Genomic DNA, 22072 nt, shown 5'->3' with positions numbered 1-22072 from the left:
AGGATAGCATGCGACCAACGGTCGTCTTAGCAGCGGCGTTGCGGATTAAGCGGCTTAACGGCAGTAGGATGGCATTTGGCCAATGGTTGTCGTAGCAGCGGCGTGACGGATGCAGCGGCTTAACGGCGGTATGTTGGCAAGCGGCCAGTGGTTGGTGTAGCAGCGGCGGCACCAGCAAGGCGGGATCGGTACGCTGGTAGTATGGGGGACGGCCAACGGTCGCATTGCACCGGCGGGATGGAAGCAGCGGCGGTACCAGAGGGGCGGCGGTGCGACGGAAATGGTGGTGGGCTACGGAGCGCGTACCAAGGCCGCGCTGAGAGGGGAAGTAGGCGGGCGATGGTGTTTACCTGGGCAACGGTGGCTCGTTCCGGGCGGGGTCGGTTGATGGTATCGGCGGGATCGGATTGATCGGCAGGATCTGTAGTCCGCGGGGTCGTTCACCTGGGGAAGAGACTGCGAGGACTCGTTAGTGCTGGCTGAACCGCTGGACACCCCCGCCTCCCTACTTGCACACTAGTAGAAGGTGCGTAAGGGGGCGGGGCTGTACCACCTTAACGGCACAGCGGTAGCCTCTGTGTGCACGCATCGGCTCACGGCCGAAAACAGTGCTGAGGGGAAGGGGTGGAATGGTCATGAAGGCGTCGGGCCGCTCAACTCCTAGGAGGGAGCGGGGGTCAAAGTAGCACAAGGCATCCTCCCCGTCGTCCTTACCTAAGTGAAGGGTGACCCGCGCCATGACGGCGCCCCTGCCACTCAGCCACCCGAAGCTAAGACTGAGGGGGAGGGGTTGTATGGTCATTAGGGCATCGGGCCGCACAACACCTAGGAGGGTGCGGGGGGCAAAGTAGCACAAGGCATCCTCCCCGTCGTCCTTACCCAAGTGAAGGGTGACCCGCGCCATGACAGCGCCCCTTCCACTCAGCCAGCCTAAGCTAAAACTGGGGGGAAGGGGTTAAATGGACATGATGGCGTCGGGCCACTCAACACCTATGAGGGCGCGGGGGGCAAATAGCACAAGGCATCCTCCCCGTCGTCCTTACCTAAGTGAAGGGTGACCCGTGCCATGACTGCGCCCCTTCCACTCAGCTAGCTAGCAGGAGGGAAATGTATGTCTTAAATAAGACATCCACTCCCGCTGGCTCACCTGCGAGGACTGAATTGCAAAAATGCAAGTTCGATGTTTATATGGGTGGTGCCGCAAACTGGTTGAGAAGTCGACACACCATTATTGTGATTTTCATTGGTTTGCTATCAGTGGTTGTTGACTATGCTATAAAAGAATAAGTACAAGTGGTTGTTGGCTATTCTATAGGAAAATAAGTACAGGGAGTTTCAGGTTTAAGTGAATAAGGAAATACAAGGGGTTATGTTATTGTAACGCTACGTTACAGTCCCCCTCCCACTTCGGTTGACGGAAAGCTGCGGTGGGGAAAGATGGATCTCCAGTCATGGCCTAGGTCTTATGCCGGTGTGCTTGTGGGCGAAGCACTTTATTAATTATTTTTTCTTTTTTTCTCAAAAATATACAGAGTCATTCCACTTATATCTAACAGAGTTTATGTTTTTAATTCATTTGTATAACGTAAGAATAATTACTTTTCATTGTTCTTAAAACTAACAGAGTATATTTCATACAATTCATTATAATACATAACATTCTTCTTCTTCGTTTCCATCTTCCTCGGGTTGTGATTTCATCACGGCTATCAGGTATTCGGTAAAATGTGACCCGAAAAAAATTGGTCCCCTTTGTGTTTTTGCTCGGTTGGTTGGCTACTGGTACTGCTCCCTCCGTGAGCACCCGCTCTGACGTCGTTTTATTTCGCCGAAGTTTATTCCTGCTGCAGATGCTTTTGTACCCTCTTTTCTGACCATGGTTATATCAAGTGCCATTTGTGGAATCTCCTAATCCCATGTGCGGTGGTCGCTCAGGAACGGTGCTAACGCTTTTCCGCCGAACAGCTTCCCATTGTCGGTGAGGAAGGTTTTCGGACAACCAAGTAAGTATATGACCTTTTCTTGTAGCGCCGGGATTAACTCCACCCACTTGTAGAATTTGTAGATCATGGCGAGGAGGTAATTGCTTCTTTGCTTGGAACGTTGTAGTGGTGGCACGAAGTCGGCGGTTACTATTTCCCATGGCTACGGATTTTGCATGGTTTCCAATAATATCACCGGTCTCTTCTCTGTCGCTTTTTATTGTGTAAAATATGTCTGGTGTGTCGGCGTTTTGTAACGGGCGGCGGGAGAGCGTATTGAATATCGCGTTCGGCGCTCTTTTTCGGTACTCTTTATTCAGGTTGTATTTTTGTATAGCCGGGTAACGGGGGTAGAAACGTTGCTTCAGCGGTCGGTTATGTTTACGGATGGTCGAATGTTCGGGTGCGGTAATTGGGCTAACGGTTTTACTCAATCGCTTCTGGTGGTGCGCTGAAAAAGTTTCCTGCTCCGGATTTTGGCCATTGCTCATGCTTTCCCGGCTGGTCATTGCACATAGTGTGTCCAACTCGGCTGATCTTTTTGTCAAAGTGGCCGCTGACGGCTGGCCATCTAGCGTGAGGGTGATTCCCCTCTCCCGTAAAAAGTCCATTCCTATGACCATCCGTTCTGCCAGGTTCGGGATGACGGATATTATTATATTTGCCGTTCGTCCTTGGTACGTAATCCTTGCTGGGTAGGAATTCGAACTATAGACACACGTCTGGTCTGCCAATTGGACGCTCCGCCTGTTAAGATGTGGTTTGATGTTGTTCCTCTCCAGGTGATTTCGTATTGAGTCATCCAAGTATGATAGGGCGGCGCCGGTGTCCACTAGCGCGCACGCTCATGTCCTCGGTGGTTATAGGTATGTAGAAACGGTCATCTACTTGCATTTCGGCAGCGGGCTCGCAGGCTGGTGGTTCCATTGGCTTCTGTGGCCGAACAGATAATGCTTGGCGGCTTCCTCTCACATAACTTGACGGCATCCTGGATGTGTTGTTGTCGGTGGATTGGTTGGTAGAAAGGCATAGGCAGTCCCTGGAGAGGATGTTGTCTTGTCCACACCTGGAGCAGAAAATTCTCCAGCGGCCACTGCATTGGAAGCGGCGGTGTCCGCGTTCCTTGCAGCGCCAGCACCACTCCTTGCTATCGTACTCCTTTTGAAGATGATACATGCTGTGGATCGCCTCTTTGTCCTGTTTCGCTTCCTAGCTTTTTAGCAGCTCATATTCCTCCGTTATTTCTAGCTCATCGATCGTCTAAAACTCGTTGCGCTTGACGAAGAGGCGGTATTCAACGCGTAGGCCATCGTATATTCGCTCGAGGTGATTTTCCTTGCACATTGTTGGGTGCTGGCGGATCAGCGTTTCCAATGCGAGGACGAAGTCCTTGGGTTTTTCCCAGCTTTGTTGCCTGCGTTTTCGGATGGCATCTTGCGGAGCAAGCTCCTATCGGCTTCTTATTTGGAGAGCCGCCCTCCTTACTATTTTTTGAAAATTTTTCCTCCATACTAAACATTCCACGAGTAGCGGAGAAGGGGAAAGTCCACCCGGACAGAGATCGGCGATGTCCGGGTAAGGCTTAATAGCATCGAAGGTCGCCCGGTATTCGATGCACTCCGTTAGCGACTGGGCTATTTATGGGCCCCCTGCCAGGCTGATCCTCGGCACGGATCGTATAACACCTTGATCCAGCCCATTAAGGAGAAGGGGAGAGAAAGAAGAAAGGAAGATAGGATTGAGGGGGGTGGGAAGAAAGGTCGCCGCTCGAATTAGCCGCCGAAGCGTTACCAGGTGCCACCACGAAGAGGCTCCGCCCCTACATGAGGGAGGGAGGGTGTAAAAAACACCTACGAGTCGACGGTTTGGGGTGACGTCGGTGAGTGCACGGCGCAACACCCCCATGAAAGGCACCCAAACACTATATACGTAAGCAATCGGTGAAATTTGAAGCTTATAGCTGTTAAAATGGGGTAGAAATTGCGAAAAGTGTCTTATCTGAACTATCGGTTGTATGAGATATATACTATATATACAACCGATATCTATGATTTTTTCAGACAACAATATATGCTATATACGTAAATTTTCGGTGAAATTTGAAGCTTCTAGCTGTTAAAATGAGGCTGAAATTGTGAAAACATATATATACTATATATACCACCATATATACACTATATATACCACCGATCTTTATGATTTTTTCAGACAACAATATATGCTATATGCGTAAGCATTCGTTGAAATTTGATGCCTCTAGCTCTTAAAATAGGCCAGTAATTACGAAGTTTCTTATCTGAACAATCAGTTGTGGGGGATATATACTATATATACAACCGATCTCATACATTTTTTCAGACAACAATATGTGCAATATGCGAAAGTATATGGTGAAGTTTGAAGCTTCAATCTGTTAAATTGAGGAAGATAGGACAAAAATCCTCTTTTTCTGAAAAACCGGTTGTATGGAGGATATATGCTATAGTGGTCCGATCAGGCCGGTTCCGACAAATGTCTAATCGGAAACCCAAATGCACCCGCTCACCAAGTTTTATCAAGATATCTCAAAAATTGAGGGGCTATTTTGCATACAAACAGACAGACGGACAGACGGACATGTCTAAATCAACTCAGCTCATCATCCTGATTCTTTCGGTATACTTAATAGTGGGTCCATCTATTTTCCTTTAAGGAATTACAATTTTAGGTTTCGTGACGAAATTAATATACAATTTCATTTTCATAAAATGTATAATAAACCATGTAAGCTTCGAATAGTTTTCGATGCAGCAGCCGCTGTAAACCGAGTGTCCCTGAACTCAGTTCTTCTCAAAGGCCCAGATGAAGTGCAACAGTTGGTAAAATTATTACAGTTTAGAGAGGGTGTTATTGGCCTATGTGCCGATATAAAATAAATGTTTTTACAGGTTTAAGACAACAGGACCAAAATGCACAACGTTTTTTTTTTGGAGATACGGCAATAATGACCCGATCGAAACATATGTTATGACGTCCATGATATTTAGAGCCACATGTTCTCCATATATAGTACAACACGTTAAGAACAGAAATGCTCAGGAAGTCGATAGCGATCGACCGGAAGTGATAAAGACAATAAATGGCAATCATTATGTGGATGATTTTGTTTGTAGCTTTGGAAGTGAGCACGAAGCGTTGGACATAGGACAAGCTGTATTAGAGACTCATTTCAAAGCCGGATTCGTTTTAAGAAATTTTACTTCAAACTCTCGAAGTGTTCAAAACCATCTGAACATGAGCAATCAACAAATGCAGCCGGTAGTTAAAATGAATGCAGGCAGTCAGGTAGACAAAGTGTTGGGAATGTGTTGGGACAGCGAAGCTGACGCATTTGTGTTTCAATTGATGCTGCATCGAGTTGACCCTCTAATACTCGAGGGTGAGAAATGTCCACCACCAAATGAGCAATCAACAAATGCAGCCGGTAGTTAAAATGAATCCAGGCAGTCAGGTAGACAAAGTGTTGGGAATGTGTTGGGACAGCGAAGCTGACGCATTTGTGTTTAAATTGATGCTGCATCGAGTTGACCCTCTAATACTCGAGGGTGAGAAATGTCCAACGAAGCGACAATTTCTGAGCTTGGTGATGTCTATTTATGATCAATTTGGTATGATAGCCGACATTATGGTGTATGGGAGAATATTACTGCAATCACTCTGGCGGAAGTGAATCGAGTGTGCGGACGAAGTGCCTCCCTATATATTCAATATATTTTCATCATGGGTCAGAAAATTGCGAATTGTGGAACAGATTAAAGTTAGCAGGTGCTATGCTCCAGAATGCTACGATTGAGCTACACGTGTTCGTCAACGCGAGTGAGCAGGCGTTCGCTACTCTTGCTTATTGGCGAATTGTTTATGCCGGGAATGTTAAAATTAAGTTCGTGTTGTGAAAGACCAGATGTGAACCCCTAAAATTGCTATCAGTACCCCCTTTAGAGCTACAAGCTGCTGTCTTGGGTTCACGATTGAAAAACATAGTTATTGGGAGCCACTCTATCAAGCCTGTCAGAAACATTTTGTTTACGGATTCCAAAACGTGTTTGTTGTGGATTAAGTCTGATCATTGACAATACAAAACTTTCGTCGCATATGAAGTGAGTGAGATACTAGACGAAACACACGAGAACGAATGGTGTTGGTGTCCATCGCATCTGAATGCGGCCGATGAGGCAACAAGAGCAGCCTACCCATTACGGGACGATATAAACTCACGATGGATTGATTCAGGGTCCGGACTTCTTGCTCGAGCGAGAGGAGCTGTGGCCAGTTCTGAAAACCTCTATCGCCGATGAAAATAACGATGAGGAGAAAAGAAAGTGCTTGCTTGTTATCTCTACGTAAACGGTAATCGATCTAAAGCGCTCCTCAGATTATTTACGGCTGAAGCGAACGATGGCTTGGGTGATACGATTCTGTTAATGAATGAATGCTAAAAATAAATCCAATGGAGCGAAAGAATATTCTGGAGAAATTACCTCATCTGAGTTACAAGAGGCACAGCTCCGATTGTGTCATATTGTGCAAAGAAATGCGTTCCCCAACGAAATTGAACAACTAAAGAATAATAAGGATATTCTTAAGAACAGTGACATATACAAACTTACGCCTCAGATTAACGAAGATTATGTGTTATGCGTTCAATGGAGGCTCGATTACGCAACTGCGCTCACTAAGAATACAAGAAGACTTATTATATTGCCATACCGTCACGATTTCGCCGAATTAGTCGTTCAGTGGTACCACAAACGATTGTATCATCAAAACAACGCGATTGTCATAAGCGAAATTCGGAAAACATATTGGGTTCCGCATTTGCGTGTAGCGGTTAAGCGCGCTCAGTCTATGTGTCAGCAATGTAAAAATGCCAGACCGATTCCAAGGCCTGCACTGATGGGACAATTACCAATTGATCAAGTAACGCCTTATGTAAGGCCATTTACATATACCGGGCTAGACTATTTCGGCCCAATCCTGGTAACAATTCGTAGACGAACGGAGAAGCGGTGGGCAGAATGTTGATTGGACAAGTACGTCTGGCCGATGCTAAGGTAAACAAGTAAGGACGGGACTGCTTCGGCTGTGCCGAAGACTTCATACCTTTCATGAATGGGGCTGAACAATAATCTTATCCCGTTGGTAATCTCCAAATAATCGGATGTATAAGATAAGAAATATATAGTGAACAAATGTACATATCTAAACGACTTTTAAGATAAATATAAAATAAACAAGTAAAGAAGGTTAAGTTCGGGTGTAACCGAACATTACATACTCAGTTGAGAGCTATGGCAACAACATAAGGGAAAATGAACCGAGGGCAACCTTGGAATGTGTTCGTATGACATGTCTATCAAATGAAAGCCACTAAAGAGTATTTTATGAGGGAGTGGGCCATAGTTCTATAGGTGGACGCCATTTAGGGATATCGCCATAAAGGTGGATCAGGGTTGACTCTAGAATTTGTTTGCACGATATGGGTATCAAATGAAAGGTATGTGGACCAGGGGTGACCATAGAATTTGTTTGTACAATATGGGTATCAAAAGAAAGGTGTTAATGAGTATTTTAAAGGGAGTTATCCTTAGTTCCATAGGTGGACGCCGTTTCGAGATATCGCCATAAAGGTGGACCAGGGGTGACCCTAGAATTGGTTTTTACGATATGGGTATCAAATTAAAGGTATTAATGAGGGTTTTAAAAGGGAGTGGTGGCAGTTGTATAGGTGGTCGCCTTTTTAGAGATATCGCCATAAAGGTGGACCAGGGGTGACTCTAGAATGCGTTTGTACAATATGGGTATCAAACGAAAGGTGTTAATGAGTATTTTAAAAGGGAGTGGGCCTTCGTTCTATAGGTGAAAGCCGTTTCGAAATATCGCCATAAAGGTGGACCAGGGGTGACTCTATAATATGTTTGTACGATATGGGTATCAAATGAAAGGTGTTAATGAGTATTTTAAAAGGGCGTGGGGCTTAGTTCTATATGTGGTCGCTTTTTCGAGATATCACCATAGAGGTGGACCAGGGGTGACTCTAGAATATGTTTGTACGATATGGGTATCCAATGAAAGGTGTTAATGAGTATTTTAAAAGGGCGTGGGGCTTAGTTCTATAGGTGGACGCCTTTTCGAGGTATCGCAACTTAGACTTTGTTTGTACGATATGGGTATCAAATGAAAGGTGTTAATGAGTATTTTTAAAAGGGAGTGGGTCTTCGTTCTATAGGTGGTCGCTTTTTCGAGATATCGCACTAAAAGTGGACCAGGGGTGACTCTAGAATATGTTTGTACGATATGGGTATCAAATGAAAGGTGTTAATGAGTATTTTAAAAGGGCGTGGAGCTTAGTTCTATAGGTGGACGCCTTTTCGAGATATCGCCATAAAGGCGGACCACGGGTGATTCTAGAATGTGTTTGTACGTGAAGGCGTTTTCCAGATATCGACCAAAATGTCGACCAGGGTGACCCAGAACATCATCTGTTGGATACCGCTAATTTATTTATATATGTAATACCTGCCAAGATTTCAAGGGTTTTTTATTTCGCACTGCAGAACTTTTTTATTTTCTTCTACTTAATATGGTAGGTGTCACAACCATTTTACAAAGTTTTTTCTAAAGTTATATTTCGCGTCAATAAACCAATCCAATTACCATGTTTCATCCCTTTTTTCGTATTTGGTATAGAATTATGGCATTTTTTTTATAAAGTGAGTTCAGATAAGTACGTGAACTAAGTTCAGATTTTTGCTCAAGTTATCGTGTTAACGGCCATGCGGAAGGACAGACGGACGACTGTGTATAAAAACTGGGCGTGGCTTCAACCGATTTCGCCCATTTTCACAGAAAACAGTTAACGTCATAAAGTATATGCCCCTACCAAATTTCAAAAGGATTGGTAAATTTTTGTTCGACTTATGACACCAAAAGTATCCTAGACAAATTAAATGCTCTTAAAATAAGGCAGTAATTACGAAAAGTTTCTCATCTGAACAATCGGTTGTGGGGGATATATACTATATATACGACCGATCTCATAAATTTTTTCAAGCAACAATATGTGCAATATACGAAAGTATATGGTGAAGTTTGAAGCTTCAATCTGTTAAATTGAGTAAGATATTACAAAAATCCTCTTTTTCTGAAAAATCGGTTGTATGGAGGATATATGCTATAGTGGTCCGATCTGGCCGGTTCCGACAAATGTCTAATCGGACATCCAAATACACCCGCTCACCAAATTTTATCAAGATATCTCAAAAATTGAGGGACTAGTTTGCACACAAACAGACAGACGGACATGGCTAAATCAACTCAGCTCTTCAACCTGATTATTTCGGTATACTTAATGATGGGTCTATCTATTTTCCTTTAAGGGCTTACAATTTTGGGTTTCGTGACGAAATTAATATACCTTTTCATTTTCATGAAAGGTATAAAAATAGGTAGGTACTTTATGTGAGGATGCAAAGTTTCAGGTTTTTTGTGGTCTGCGTGTAAAAACTATGACTACGAATCACGTATTTCATCAACATATGACGTAAACGTAACTATTTGATGAAATGTTATGAATTTTGAAGCTTCTAGCCGTAAAAAAGGGGCAAAAAAATACAGTTTATATGGGGTATATAATATATGCACCACCGATCTCTATGATTTTTTCAGACAACAATATATGCTATATACGTAAGCATTTGGTGAAATTTGAAGCTTCTAGCTGTTACGGGGCAGAAATTGCGCAAAGTTTCTTTATCTGAACAATCGGTTGTATGAGATATATACTATATATACCACCGATCTCAATGATTTTTTCAGACAACAATATATACTATACACGTAAGCATTTGGTGAAATTTGAAGCCTCTAGCTGTTAAAATGGGGAAGAAATTGCGCAAAGTTTCTTATCTGAACAAGGGGTTGTATGAGATATATACTATATATACAACCGATATCTATGATTTTTTCAGACAACAATATATGCCATATACGTAAGCGTTCAGTGAAATTGGAAGCTTCTAGCTGTTAAAATGGGGCTAAAATTGCGAAAATATATATATATACTATATATATCACCATATATATACTATATATATATACGTAAGCATTCGTTGAAATTTGAAGCCTCTAGCTCTTAAAATAAGGCAGTAATTACGAACAGTTTCTTATCTGAACAATCGGTTGTGGGGGATATATACTATATATACGACCGATCTCATCAATTTTTTCAGGCAACAATATGTGCAATATACGAAAGTATATGGTGAAGTTTGAAGCTTCAATCTGTTAAATTGAGTAAGATATTACAAAAATCCTCTTTTTCTGAAAAATCGGTTGTATGGAGGATATATGCTATAGTGGTCCGATCCGGCCGGTTTCGACAAATGTCTAATCGGACACGCAAATACATCCGCTCACCAAATTTTATCAAGATATCTCAAAAATTGAGGGACTAGTTTGCATACAAACAGACAGACGGACAAACGGACATGGCTAAATCAATTCAGCTCTTCAACCTGATTATTTCGGTATACTTAATGGTGGGTCTATCTATTTTCCTTTAAGGACTTACAATTTTGGGTTCGTGACGAAATTAATATACCATTTCATTTTCATGAAAGGTATAAAAATAGGTAGGTACTTTGTGTGAGGATGCAAAGTTTCAGGTTTTTTGTGGTCTGCGTGTAAAAACTATGACTACGAATCACGTATTTCAACAATATATGACGTAAACGTAACTATTTGATGAAATGTTATGAATTTTGAAGCTTCTAGCCGTAAAAAAGGGGCAAAAAAATACAGTTTATATGGGGTATATAATATATGTACCACCGATCTCTATGATTTTTTCTGACAACAATATATGCTATAAACGTAAGCATTTAGTGAAATTTGAAGCTTCTAGCTGTTAAAATGGGGAAGAAATTGCGCAAAGTTTCTTATCTGAACAATCGGTTGTATGAGATTATATATACCACCGGTCTCTATGATTTTTCAGACAACAATATATGCTATACACGTAAACATTTGGTGAAATTTGAACATATCTAAACGATTTTTAAGATAAATATAAAATAAACAAGTAAGGAAGGTTAATTTCGGGTGTAACCGAACATTACATACTCAGTTGAGAGCTATGGTGGCAACATAAGGGATAATAACCATGTAGGAAAATGAACCGAGGGTAACCCTGGAATGTGTTTGTATGACATGTGTATCAAATGAAAGGTATTAAAGAGTATTTTAAGAGGGAGTGGGCCATAGTTCTATAGGTGGACGCCATTTAGGGATATCGCCATAAAGGTAGATCAGGGTTGACTCTAGAATTTGTTTGTACGATATGGGTATCAAATGAAAGGTGTTAATGAGTATTTTAAAAGGGAGTGATCCTTATTTCCATAGGTGGACGCCGTTTCGTGATATCGCCATAAAGGGGACCAGGGGTGACTCTAGAATGCGTTTGTATACTATGGGTGTCAAACGAAAGGTATTAATGAGTATTTTAAGAGGGCGTGGGCCTTAGTTCTATATGTGGACGTCTTTTCGAGATATCGCCATAAAGGTGGACCAGGGGTGACTCTAGAATGCGTTTGTACAATATGGGTATCAAATGAAAGGTGTTAATGAGTATTTTATAAGGGCGTGGGCCTTAGTTCTATAGGTGGACGCCTTTTCGAGATATCGCCATAAAGGTGGACCAGGGGTGACTCTAGAATTCGTTTGTACTATATGGGTTTCAAATGAAAGTTGTTAGTGAGTATTTTAAAAGAGCGTGGGCCTTAGTTCTATAGGTGGACGCCTTTTCCAGATATCGCCATAAAGGTGGACCAGGGGTGACTCTAGAATTTGTTTGTACGATATGGGTATCAAATGAAAGGTGTTAATGAGTATTTTAAAAGGGAGTGGGCCTTAGTTCTATAGGTGGACGCCTTTTCGAGATATCGCCATAAAGGTGGGCCAGGGGTGACTCTAGAATTTTTTTGTACGATATGGGTATCAAATGCAAGGTGTTAATGAGTATTTTAAAAAGGAGGGGGTTGTATGGAGGATATATGCTATAGTGGTCCGATCCGGCCGGTTCCGACAAATGTCTAATCGGACACCCAAATACACCCGCTCACCAAATTTTATCAAGATATCTCAAAAATTTAGGGACTAGTTTGCATACCAACAGACAGACGGACAGACGGACATGGCTAAATCAACTCAGCTCTTCAACCTAATTATTTCGGTATACTTAATGGTGGGTCTATCTAATTTCCTTTAAGGACTTACAATTTTGGGTTTCTTGACGAAATTAATATACCATTTCATTTTCATGAAAGGTATAAAATATATATATACTATATATACCATCATATATATATTATATATATCACCGATGTCTATGATTTTTTGACACAACAATATATACTATATACGTAAGCAATCGGTGAAACTTGAAGCTTGTAGCTGTTAAAATAGGGTAGAAATTGCGAAAAGTTTCTTATCTGAACAATCGGTTGTATGAGATATATACTATATATACAACCGATCTCTATGATTTTTTCAGACAACAATATATGCCATATACGTAAGCGTTCGGTGAAATGTGAAGCTGCTAGCTGTTAAAGTGGGGCTAAAATTGCATAAATATATATATATACTATATATATATACAATATATACCACCATATATATACTATATATACCACCGATCTATATGATTTTTTCAGACAACAATATATGCTATACACGTAAGCATTTGGTGAAATTTGAAGCTTCTAGCTGTTAAAATGGGGAAGAAATTGCGCAAAGTTTCTTATCTGAACAATCGGTTGTATGAGATTATATATACCACCGGTCTCTATGATTTTTTCAGACAACAATATATGCTATACACGTAAAAATTTGGTTAAATTTGAGCATATCTAAACGATTTTTAAGATAAATATAAAATAAACAAGTAAGGAAGGTTAAGTTCGGGTGTAACCGAACATTACATACTCAGTTGATAGCTATGGTGGCAACATAAGGGAAAATAACCATGTAGGAAAATGAACCGAGGGTAACCCTGGAATGTGTTTGTATGACATGTGTATCAAATGAAAGGTTTTAAAGAGTATTTTAAGAGGGAGTGGGCCATAGTTCTATAGGTGGACGCCATTTAGGGATATCGCCATAAAGGTGGATCAGGGTTGACTCTAGAATTTGTTTTTACGATATGGGTATCCTTCCGGGAAATACACCATGGACTGACCTATTCCAAAAAGTGTTCAGGAAAGTTTCTGCAATCTTAGTAAATTTTAAAATTTACTTATTCAACTTATACAGAGGAATAACAAATGAAGCAGGTTTTGACCGATTTCAAGCTCTAAAGGACCCTAACGTTACTCTCTTATAGAAAGAGAAATTAGGGTTCCTGGCCACACGCAAATAATACACCTCTATATATAAATGTGAAAGTCGGTACGTGATCGGAGCCCTCAAAACCGTAATAGGCATTGTCTTTTTTCTCAGCAAATCACAACCTTGTCCGGGAAGTGGACCAAGGGCCGACCCATTACAAATAATCTTATTTATGGTACCATTCGATTGAATTTCGGTATAGGGTTACCTCTTGGCACAGAAAATATTTGAGCAACTTTTCATTCCGGGAAGTGGACAATTTATATGGAAATTTTGGTATAAGCGGTGACTAGCGCATTATTTGAGAAAGTTTTCTTTCCGGGAAGTGAACCAGGGACCGACCTATTACAAAAAATTTAGTTTATGCTGCGATTCGCTTTAATTTATATTAAGAGTACCTCCTTGACAAAGATAATATTTGCGAAACTTTTCATTCCGGGAAGTGTACCAGGGGCCAACATATTCTACCTAAAACAGTTAAGAGTGCGATCTGCCTAAAGTTTCTATGACTAGCTCATTACTTTTATTCCGGAACTAAGACAAGGGGCCGACCTATTCTAAAAAATCTTCTTAAAAAAAAGATTCGCGTGAAGTTCGGTACCGGGGTACCTCTTTGAAAAAGATAATATTTGAGAAACTTTTCATTTCGGGAAATAGACCAGGGGCCGACCTGTTTAAAAAAAAAATATATGGTAAGTAGAACTTGGTGTGGGAGCAGGAATGGGTTTTTGAGTAAAGGGGGGATTGGGGAGTGGGAGACAGGCAAATGGAATAGGGGATGCACAAGAATTATGAGAAAAATTGAAGATAGAATAGAAGAGAATGGGCTCGATGTTGAAGAGGGGAAGCAAGGCTCAATGTAGACGAACCAATTTTCGGGTAGAACAAAGTCTGCGATGTACCCTAATATTGTAATAAAAATTTTATTAGGTTATCGAGCTAATGAGGGATTCATGTCCTCAACAAACAGATAAGAACGAAAAACTACACTGAAAATGACACAACGGCGAAAGCGGTTTTTCCTCGAACCAAATTTGACAAAGGATAACGAAACATCGTTCCAATATACACCAAATTTATAATACCCCTGTGTACAAGTACACGGTGGGTATAAAAAAAGGGGACAAGTTTAAATGCTACCTTTATATCTGTGGCAATTTGAAAAAACAACCTATTTCGAGTTAGGATAATGGCGATACATAGACCTTTATCTGAAAAGCTAGCCACAATTCACCATTGTAACTTCCTATATTTTGTAGCAGCCATTTGCCGCTAGGGCTATGAGTAAGTAACACAGGGAGATCTGTAACGGATTTCTGTTATGAAGCCAGAATATCACTTTTATCATAACTCGAATTAGGTTGTTTTTTCAAATTGCCACAGATATAAAAAGAACACTGCTTACGAGTTTCAATTAATAAGTTTTAAAAACAGCAAAAAAAATGCCGCAAACAATTAAGCGAAAGCAAAACTTTAAAGGTGGAGCGCAATCACTTAAAGTTAATTCTATCGACAATTTATCATCATAAAAGATGTTTTAATTTTGATCTACCTTTATTGGAAATGGCTTAAATTATCCCAAAATTTGTAGATCAGTGAGAAGTTACTAAAAGGTATCTTAATATCTCAATATCTTTTGTACTCTTATTAGCTAAGAACGTTCCAAGTTCCGTATCTCTTCTTTATCACGACGTTACTTAAAATCGCTACATATCGAAAGGTGTTTTTCCATGTTGCATTGCTATTTGGTTCCGCAGTATGTTCCAAGCTTCTCAACTTAAACTGCATGCAGTATACGATTCTTATATTTCAGTTCCAAAATTTCTCACCTTTGAACTTAATAAGCGATTCTTGACTGAAAGAGACTTGATATTAAGAAAATAAAATGATAAGTCCTTTTTTTGGTTTTCATATTACTGTTCCGGAAATAACACTCCATTGCTTTGTGTGCACATTTACGTATTACGGAACTCAGCTTTTCATGCACAAAAGTGCCATGCAACAGATACAACAAGTACCTCGAGTTGGCCTTGGCGCCCCTGGTAGTATTGTCACCGAAAGTAAGCCTCACCAATGCCAACAATGCATGAAGAGTTTTTCCAGCAATCACCAACTTGTTCAGCATATCCGTGTTCACACCGGCGAAAAACCATATAAATGCTCTTATTGTGATCGTAGATTTAAGCAACTTTCCCACGTTCAACAGCACACTCGTCTACACACTGGTAAGTACCTTTAAAGCAGTGTTACCACAAGTCACTTTTTACAATATATAACTAATCTGATATCAAATCTAATCTAATATATCTAATTTCTAATATCTAATATCTAATATATATTATAAATGGGAAAGTTTGGATGTTAAGATGTTTGGATGTTTGGATGTTTAGATGTTTGGATGTTTGGATGTTTGGATGTTTGGATGTTTGGATGTTTGGATGTTTGTCCAGACGTTTGTCTTTGTGACTCAATAACGCAAGAACGGCTAGACCGATTTGGATGAAATTTTGCACACATATAGCCAATAGTCTAGAAGGATCTACTAGCTATATATTTTTCAAAAGGGGCGTGGTCTCCGCCCCCTAGGAACAGTTATAATTTAATTATTATATTTTTTCGTCTTTGCGACTGAATCACGCCAGAATGGCTACACGGATTTTGATGAAATTTGGGACACAGACAGTAGTCTACTAGCGAAATTTTTTTCGAACATGGAAAGAGGGGTGGGGGTCCCACGACCCTTCGTGAAATTATTTTTCATAATTTTTACACATTATAACTTTACGTATACTGGCCTTCACCAATATCACAGACTCAAGGGGTCAAATAAGTCGAGGGCTTACAAAGTAAGCAGTGACACCCTCCGCCCGCCCCCCTTTATCTCCCCCTCTGGTGTAAAATCCATAAATTGTTATAACTCAATCTAAATTTTCTCCTAAATCAATAGTTTTTGGTATCTGGTACATACAGAACGAGATCTAGACAATTTTGGAGGAACGATCAGTGGTCCTCTCCTCTATTCCCGCCATCCGCCCTCCATCAATTGTTTTTATTAGCACGCTTTTATTAGCTTTACCTGTATGTTTCTATATAACTTTTTATTCGCTCCAATGCGCCTGCTGCCTTATTAACATGGTTTTATAATTAGCTTCACCTTATTTGTAATCCCGTAAGGGTCATATCGAGACCCTTCCGGGATCATTTCTGGATGGTGTTCGGGATCGGTCCGGGATTACGCCGGGGTAATTTCGAGACTTTTTCGGGACTATTTCGGGATCATTTTGGGACCCATCCGGGATCATTTCTGTATAGTTTACGGGATCCGTCCGGGATCCCGTCGGGGTTATTTTGGAACATTTTCGGGACTATTCCGGAATCATTTCGGTACTATTTCGCGATCATTTGGGGACCCTTCCGGCATCATTTCTGGATGGTTTTCGGGATCCGTGCGGGATCTCGTCGGGGTCATATGGGGACTTTTTCGGGATCATTTGAGGGCTCTTCCGGCATCATTTCTGGATGGTTTTCGGGATCCGTCCGGGATATCGTCGGGGTCATTTGGGGACTTTTTCGGGATCATTTGGGGGCTCTTCCGGCATCATTTCTGGATGGTTTTCGGGATCCGTCCGGGATCTCGTCGGGGTCATTTGGGGACTTTTGCGGGATCATTTTGGGGCTCATCCGGCATTATTTCTGGATGTTTTTCGGGATCCGTCCGGGATCCCGTCGGGGTCATCTCGGTACTTTTTCGCGACTAATACGGGATTATTTGGGAACCCTTTCGGCATCATTTCTGGATGGTTTTCGGGATCCGTCCGGGATCCCGTCGGGGTCATTTCGGGACTTTTTCGCGCCTAATACGGGATCATTTGGGAACCCTTTCGGCATCATTTCTGGATGGTTTTCGGAATCCGTCCGGGATCCCATTAGGGTAATTTCGGGACTATTAGGGGATCATTTGGGAACCTTTCCGGCATCATTTCTGGATAATTTACGGGATCCGTCCGGGATGCCGACGAGGTCATTTCGGGACTATTTCGGGATCATTTGGGATACCTACCGGCATCATTTCTGGATGGTTTTTGGGATTCGTCCGGGATCCCGTCGTGGTCCTTTCGGGACTTTTTTTCGACTAATACGGGATCATTTGCGGACCCTTTCGGCATCATTTCTGGATAGTTGTCGGGATCCCGTCACGGTCATTTCGGGACTATTAGGGCATCATTTGAGGACCTTTCCGGCATCATTTCTGTATTGTTTTCGGAATCCTTTCGGGATCCCGTCAGGGTCCTTTTGGGACTTTTTTGGGGCTAATACGGGATCATTTGGGGATCCTCTAGGGGTCGTTTCGTGACTTTTTCTGTTTTATTTCGGGATCATTTGGGGACCCTTCCGTCATAATTTCTTGATGGTTTGCCGGATCCATCAGGGTCATTTCGGGACCATTTTGGGATCATTTGGGGACCCTTCCGAGATCATTTCTGGATCCGTCCGGGATGCCGTAGGAGCCATTTCGGGATTTTTTGTTACTTTTCCGGGATAGTTTTTGGACCCTTCCGGGATTATTTCTGGATCTGTGCGGGATCCCATCTGGGTCATTTCCGGACTATTTCGGGATCATTTTGGGATCCTTCCGGAAACATTTCTGTATGGTTTTCGCGATCCGTCGTTGATTCCCTCGGAGCCATTTCGGAACCTTTTCTGGAGTATGTCGGGGTCATTTGGGGACTTTTTCGGGATCATTTGGGGCTCTTCCGGCATCATTTCTGGTTGGTTTTCGGGATCCGTGCGGGATCTCGTCGGGGTCATTTGGGGATTTTTTGGGATCATTTGGGGGCTCTTCCGGCATCATTTCTGGATGGTTTTCGGGATCCGTCCGGGATATCGTCGGGGTCATTTGGGGACTTTTTCGGGATCATTTGGGGTCTATTCCGGCATCATTTCTGGATGGTTTTCGGGATCCGTCGGGGATCCAATCAGGGTAATTTCGGTACTATTAGGGGATCATTTGAGGACCTTTCCGGCATCATTTCTGGATAATTTTCGGTATCCGTCCGGGATGCCGACGAGGTCATTTCGGGATTATTTCGGGATCATTTGGGATACCTACCGGTATCATTTCTGGATGGTTTTTGGGATTCGTCCGGGATCCCGTCGGGGTCATTTCGGGACTTTTTCTCGACTAATACGGGATCATTTGCGGACCCTTTCGGCATAATTTCTGGATAGTTGTCGGGATCCGCTCGGGATCCCGTCACGGTCATTTCGGAACTATTAGGGGATCATTTGAGGACCTTTCCGGCATCATTTCTGGATATTTTTTGGAATCCTTTCGGGATCCCGTCAGGGTCATTTCGGGGCTTTTTCGGGATCATTTAAGGATGGCTTTCAGGATTCGTCCGGGAACCCGTTAGGGTAATTTCTGGACTTTTCCGAGACTATTTCGTGATCATTTTGGGACCTTCCCAAGATCATTTCTGGATGGATTTCGGGATTTGTCCGGGATGCCCTCAGGGTCATTTTGGGACTATTAGGTGAGCATTTGAGGACCGTTCCGGCATCACTTCTGGATGGTTTTCGGTATCCGTTCAGATTCCCGTCGGAATAATTGCGGGACTTTTTCGGGATCATTGGGGTCCCTTCCAAAATCATTTCTGGATGGTTTTTGGGATTCGTCCGGCATCCCGTCGGGGTCATTTCGGGACTTTTTCTCGACTAATACGGGATCATTTGCGAGCCCTTTCGGTATCATTTCTGGATAGTTGTCGGGATCCGTTCGGGATCCCGTCAGGGTCTTTTCGGAACTACTGGGAGATCATTTGAGAACCTTTCCGGCATCATTTCTGGTTAGTTTTCGGGATCCTTTCCGGGTCCCATCAGGGTCATTTCGGGACTTTTTCGGCATCATTTAAGATTGGTTTTCAGGATTCGTCCGGTATCCGTCAGGGTAATTTCTGGACTTTTCCCAGACTATTTCGGGATAATTTTGGGACCCTCCCAAGATCATTTCTGGATGGATTTCGGGATCTGTCCGGGATGCCGTCAGGGTCATTTTGGGACTATTAGGTGATCATTTGAGGACCTTTTCGGCATCACTTCTGGATGGTTTTCGGTATCCGCTCAGGATCCCGTCGGAATTATTGCGGGACTTTTTCGGGATCATTTGGTGTCCCTTCCGGCATCATTTCTGGCTGGTTTTTGGGATTCGTCCGGCATCCCGTCGGGTTCATTTCGGGACTTTTTCTCGACTAATACGGGATCATTTGCGGGCCCTTTCGGCATCATTTCTAGATAGTTGTCGGGATCCGTTCGGGATCCCGTCAGGGTCTTTTCGGAACTATTAGGTGATCATTTGAGGACATTTCCGGCATCATTTCTGGATAGTTTTCGGGATCCTTTCGGGGTCCAGTCAGGGTCATTTCGGGACTTTTTCGGGATCATTTAGAGATGTCTTTCAGGATTCGTCCGGGAACCCGTCAGGGTAATTTCTGAACTTTTCCGAGACTATTTCGGGATAATTTTGGGACCTTCTCAAGATCATTTCTGGATGGATTTTGGGATCAGTCCGGGATGCCGTCAGGGTCATTTTGGTATTAGGTGATCATTTGAGGACCTTTACGGCATCACTTCTGGATGGTTATCGGTATCCGATCAGGATCGCCTCGGAATCATTGCGGGACTTTTTCGGGATCATTTGGGGTCCCTCCAAAGATCATTTCTGGATGGATTTCGGGATCTGTCCGGGATCCCGTCAGGGTTATTTAGGGGTGCGTTCGAAATCCCGTCAGGGTCATTTCGGGACTTCTTCGGGAATATATCGGGATCATTTCTGGATGGTTTATGGGATCCGTCCATGACCCCTTAAGGGTAATTTCGGGACTATTAGGTGATCATTTGAGGACCTTTCCGGCGTCAATTCTGGATGATTTTCGGTATCCGTTTGGGATCCCGTCGAAATCAATGCGGGACTTTTACGGAATCATTTGGGATTCCTTCCGGCATCATTTCTGAATGGTTTTCGGGATTTGTCCGGGATCCCGTCGGGGTTATTTCGGGACCTTTTCGGGGCTAATACGGGATCATTTGGGGATCCTCTAGGGGTCGTTTCGTGACTTTTTCTGTATTATTTCGGGATCATTTTGGGACCCTTTCGGCATAATTTCTTGATGGTTTGCCGGATCCATCAGGGTCATTTCGGGACCATTTTGGGATCATTTGGGGACCCTTCCGAGATCATTTCTGGATCCGTCCGGGATGCCGTAGGAGCCATTTCGGGATTTTTTGTTACTTTTCCGCGATAGTTTTTGCACCCTTCCGGGATCATTTCTGGATCTGTGCGGGACCCCATCTGGGTCAATTCCGGACTATTTCGGGATCATTTTGGAATCCTTCCGGAATAATTTCTGTATGGTTTTCGCGATCCATCGTGGATCCCCTCGGAGCCATTTCGGAACTTTTTCTGGAGTTAGTCGGGATAATTTAGGGACCCTTCCTGGATATTTTCTGGATGGTTTCTGAGATCCGTCCGGGAGCCCGTCAGGGTAATTTCGGAACTTTTTCGGGACTATTTCGGGATCAATTTGGTACCCTTCAGGCATCATTTCTGTGTGGTTATCTGGATAAGTCTTGAATCGTGTCGTTGTCATTTCGGGTTTTTTTGGGACTACTTCGGGAACTTTTGGAAACACTTCCGGAGCGTTTCTGGATGGTTTTCGGGATCCGTCCGCGATAGCGTCGGGGTCATTTCGTGGCTTTTTCTGGATAATTTCGTTATCATTTTGGGATCCTATCAGGTTATCAGCTCATAAAGTTCTTTTTTTTACTCAATTACAAAAATAAAATGCATTAGACAGAAAAAAATTTTAAACAGATAACTTTATAAGCAGGCTAACGTGAATAGCCCACATATTTCATTTCCTCCTTGCGGACGGGGCCGCGGGTAAAGGCTAGTATATTATAAATGGGAAAGTTTGGATGTTAAGATGTTTGGATGTTTGGATGTTTGTCCAGACGTTTGTCTTTGTCACTCAATAACGCAAGAACGGCTGGACCGATTTGGATAAAATTTTGCACACATATAGCCAATAGTCTAGAAGGATCTAATAGCTATATATTTTTCAAAAGGGGCGTGGTCCCCGCCCCCTAGGAACAGTCATAATTTAATTATTATATTTTTTCGTCTTTGCGACTGAATCACGCCAGAATGGCTACACGGATTTTGATGAAATTTGGGACACAGACAGTAGTCTACTAGCGAAATTTTTTTCGAACATGGAAAGAGGGGTGGGGGTCCCACGACCCCTTCGAGAAATTATTTTTCATAATTTTTACACATTATAACTTTACGTATACTGGCCTTCACCAATATCACAGACTCAAGGGGTCAAATAAGTCGAGGGCTTACAAAGTAAGCAGTGACACCCTCCGCCCGCCCCCCTTTATCGCCCCTCTGGTGTAAAATCCATAAATTGTTATAACTCAATCTAAATTTTCTCCTAAATCAATAGTTTTTGGTATCTGGTACATACAGAACGAGATCTAGACAATTTTGGAGGAACGATCAGTGGTCCTCTCCTCTACTCCCGCCATCCGCCCTCCATCAATTGTTTTTATTAGCACGCTTTTATTAGCTTTACCTGTATGTTTCTATCTAACTTTTTATTCGC

General features: G+C 42.5%; 1 protein-coding gene across 1 annotated transcript in view; it reads left to right on the top strand.

The window, feature by feature from the left end:
• dati (datilografo) overlaps positions 1-22072 on the top strand; it is a 1513307-nt gene that overhangs the window by 130552 nt on the left and 1360683 nt on the right. Inside the window, exon 2 of the mRNA XM_067758063.1 lies at positions 15382-15631. Within this exon, the coding sequence (XP_067614164.1) occupies positions 15388-15631 (244 nt within the window). The 5' untranslated portion in view covers positions 15382-15387. The remainder of the gene's footprint in view (positions 1-15381; positions 15632-22072) is intronic.

Source organism: Eurosta solidaginis, chromosome X, assembly GCF_040869045.1.
Source record: "Eurosta solidaginis isolate ZX-2024a chromosome X, ASM4086904v1, whole genome shotgun sequence".
Classification (NCBI taxonomy): Eukaryota; Metazoa; Arthropoda; class Insecta; order Diptera; family Tephritidae; genus Eurosta; species Eurosta solidaginis.
Note: the sequence above shows the minus strand (reverse complement) of the source record. Positions and strands in the feature narration are given on the sequence as shown.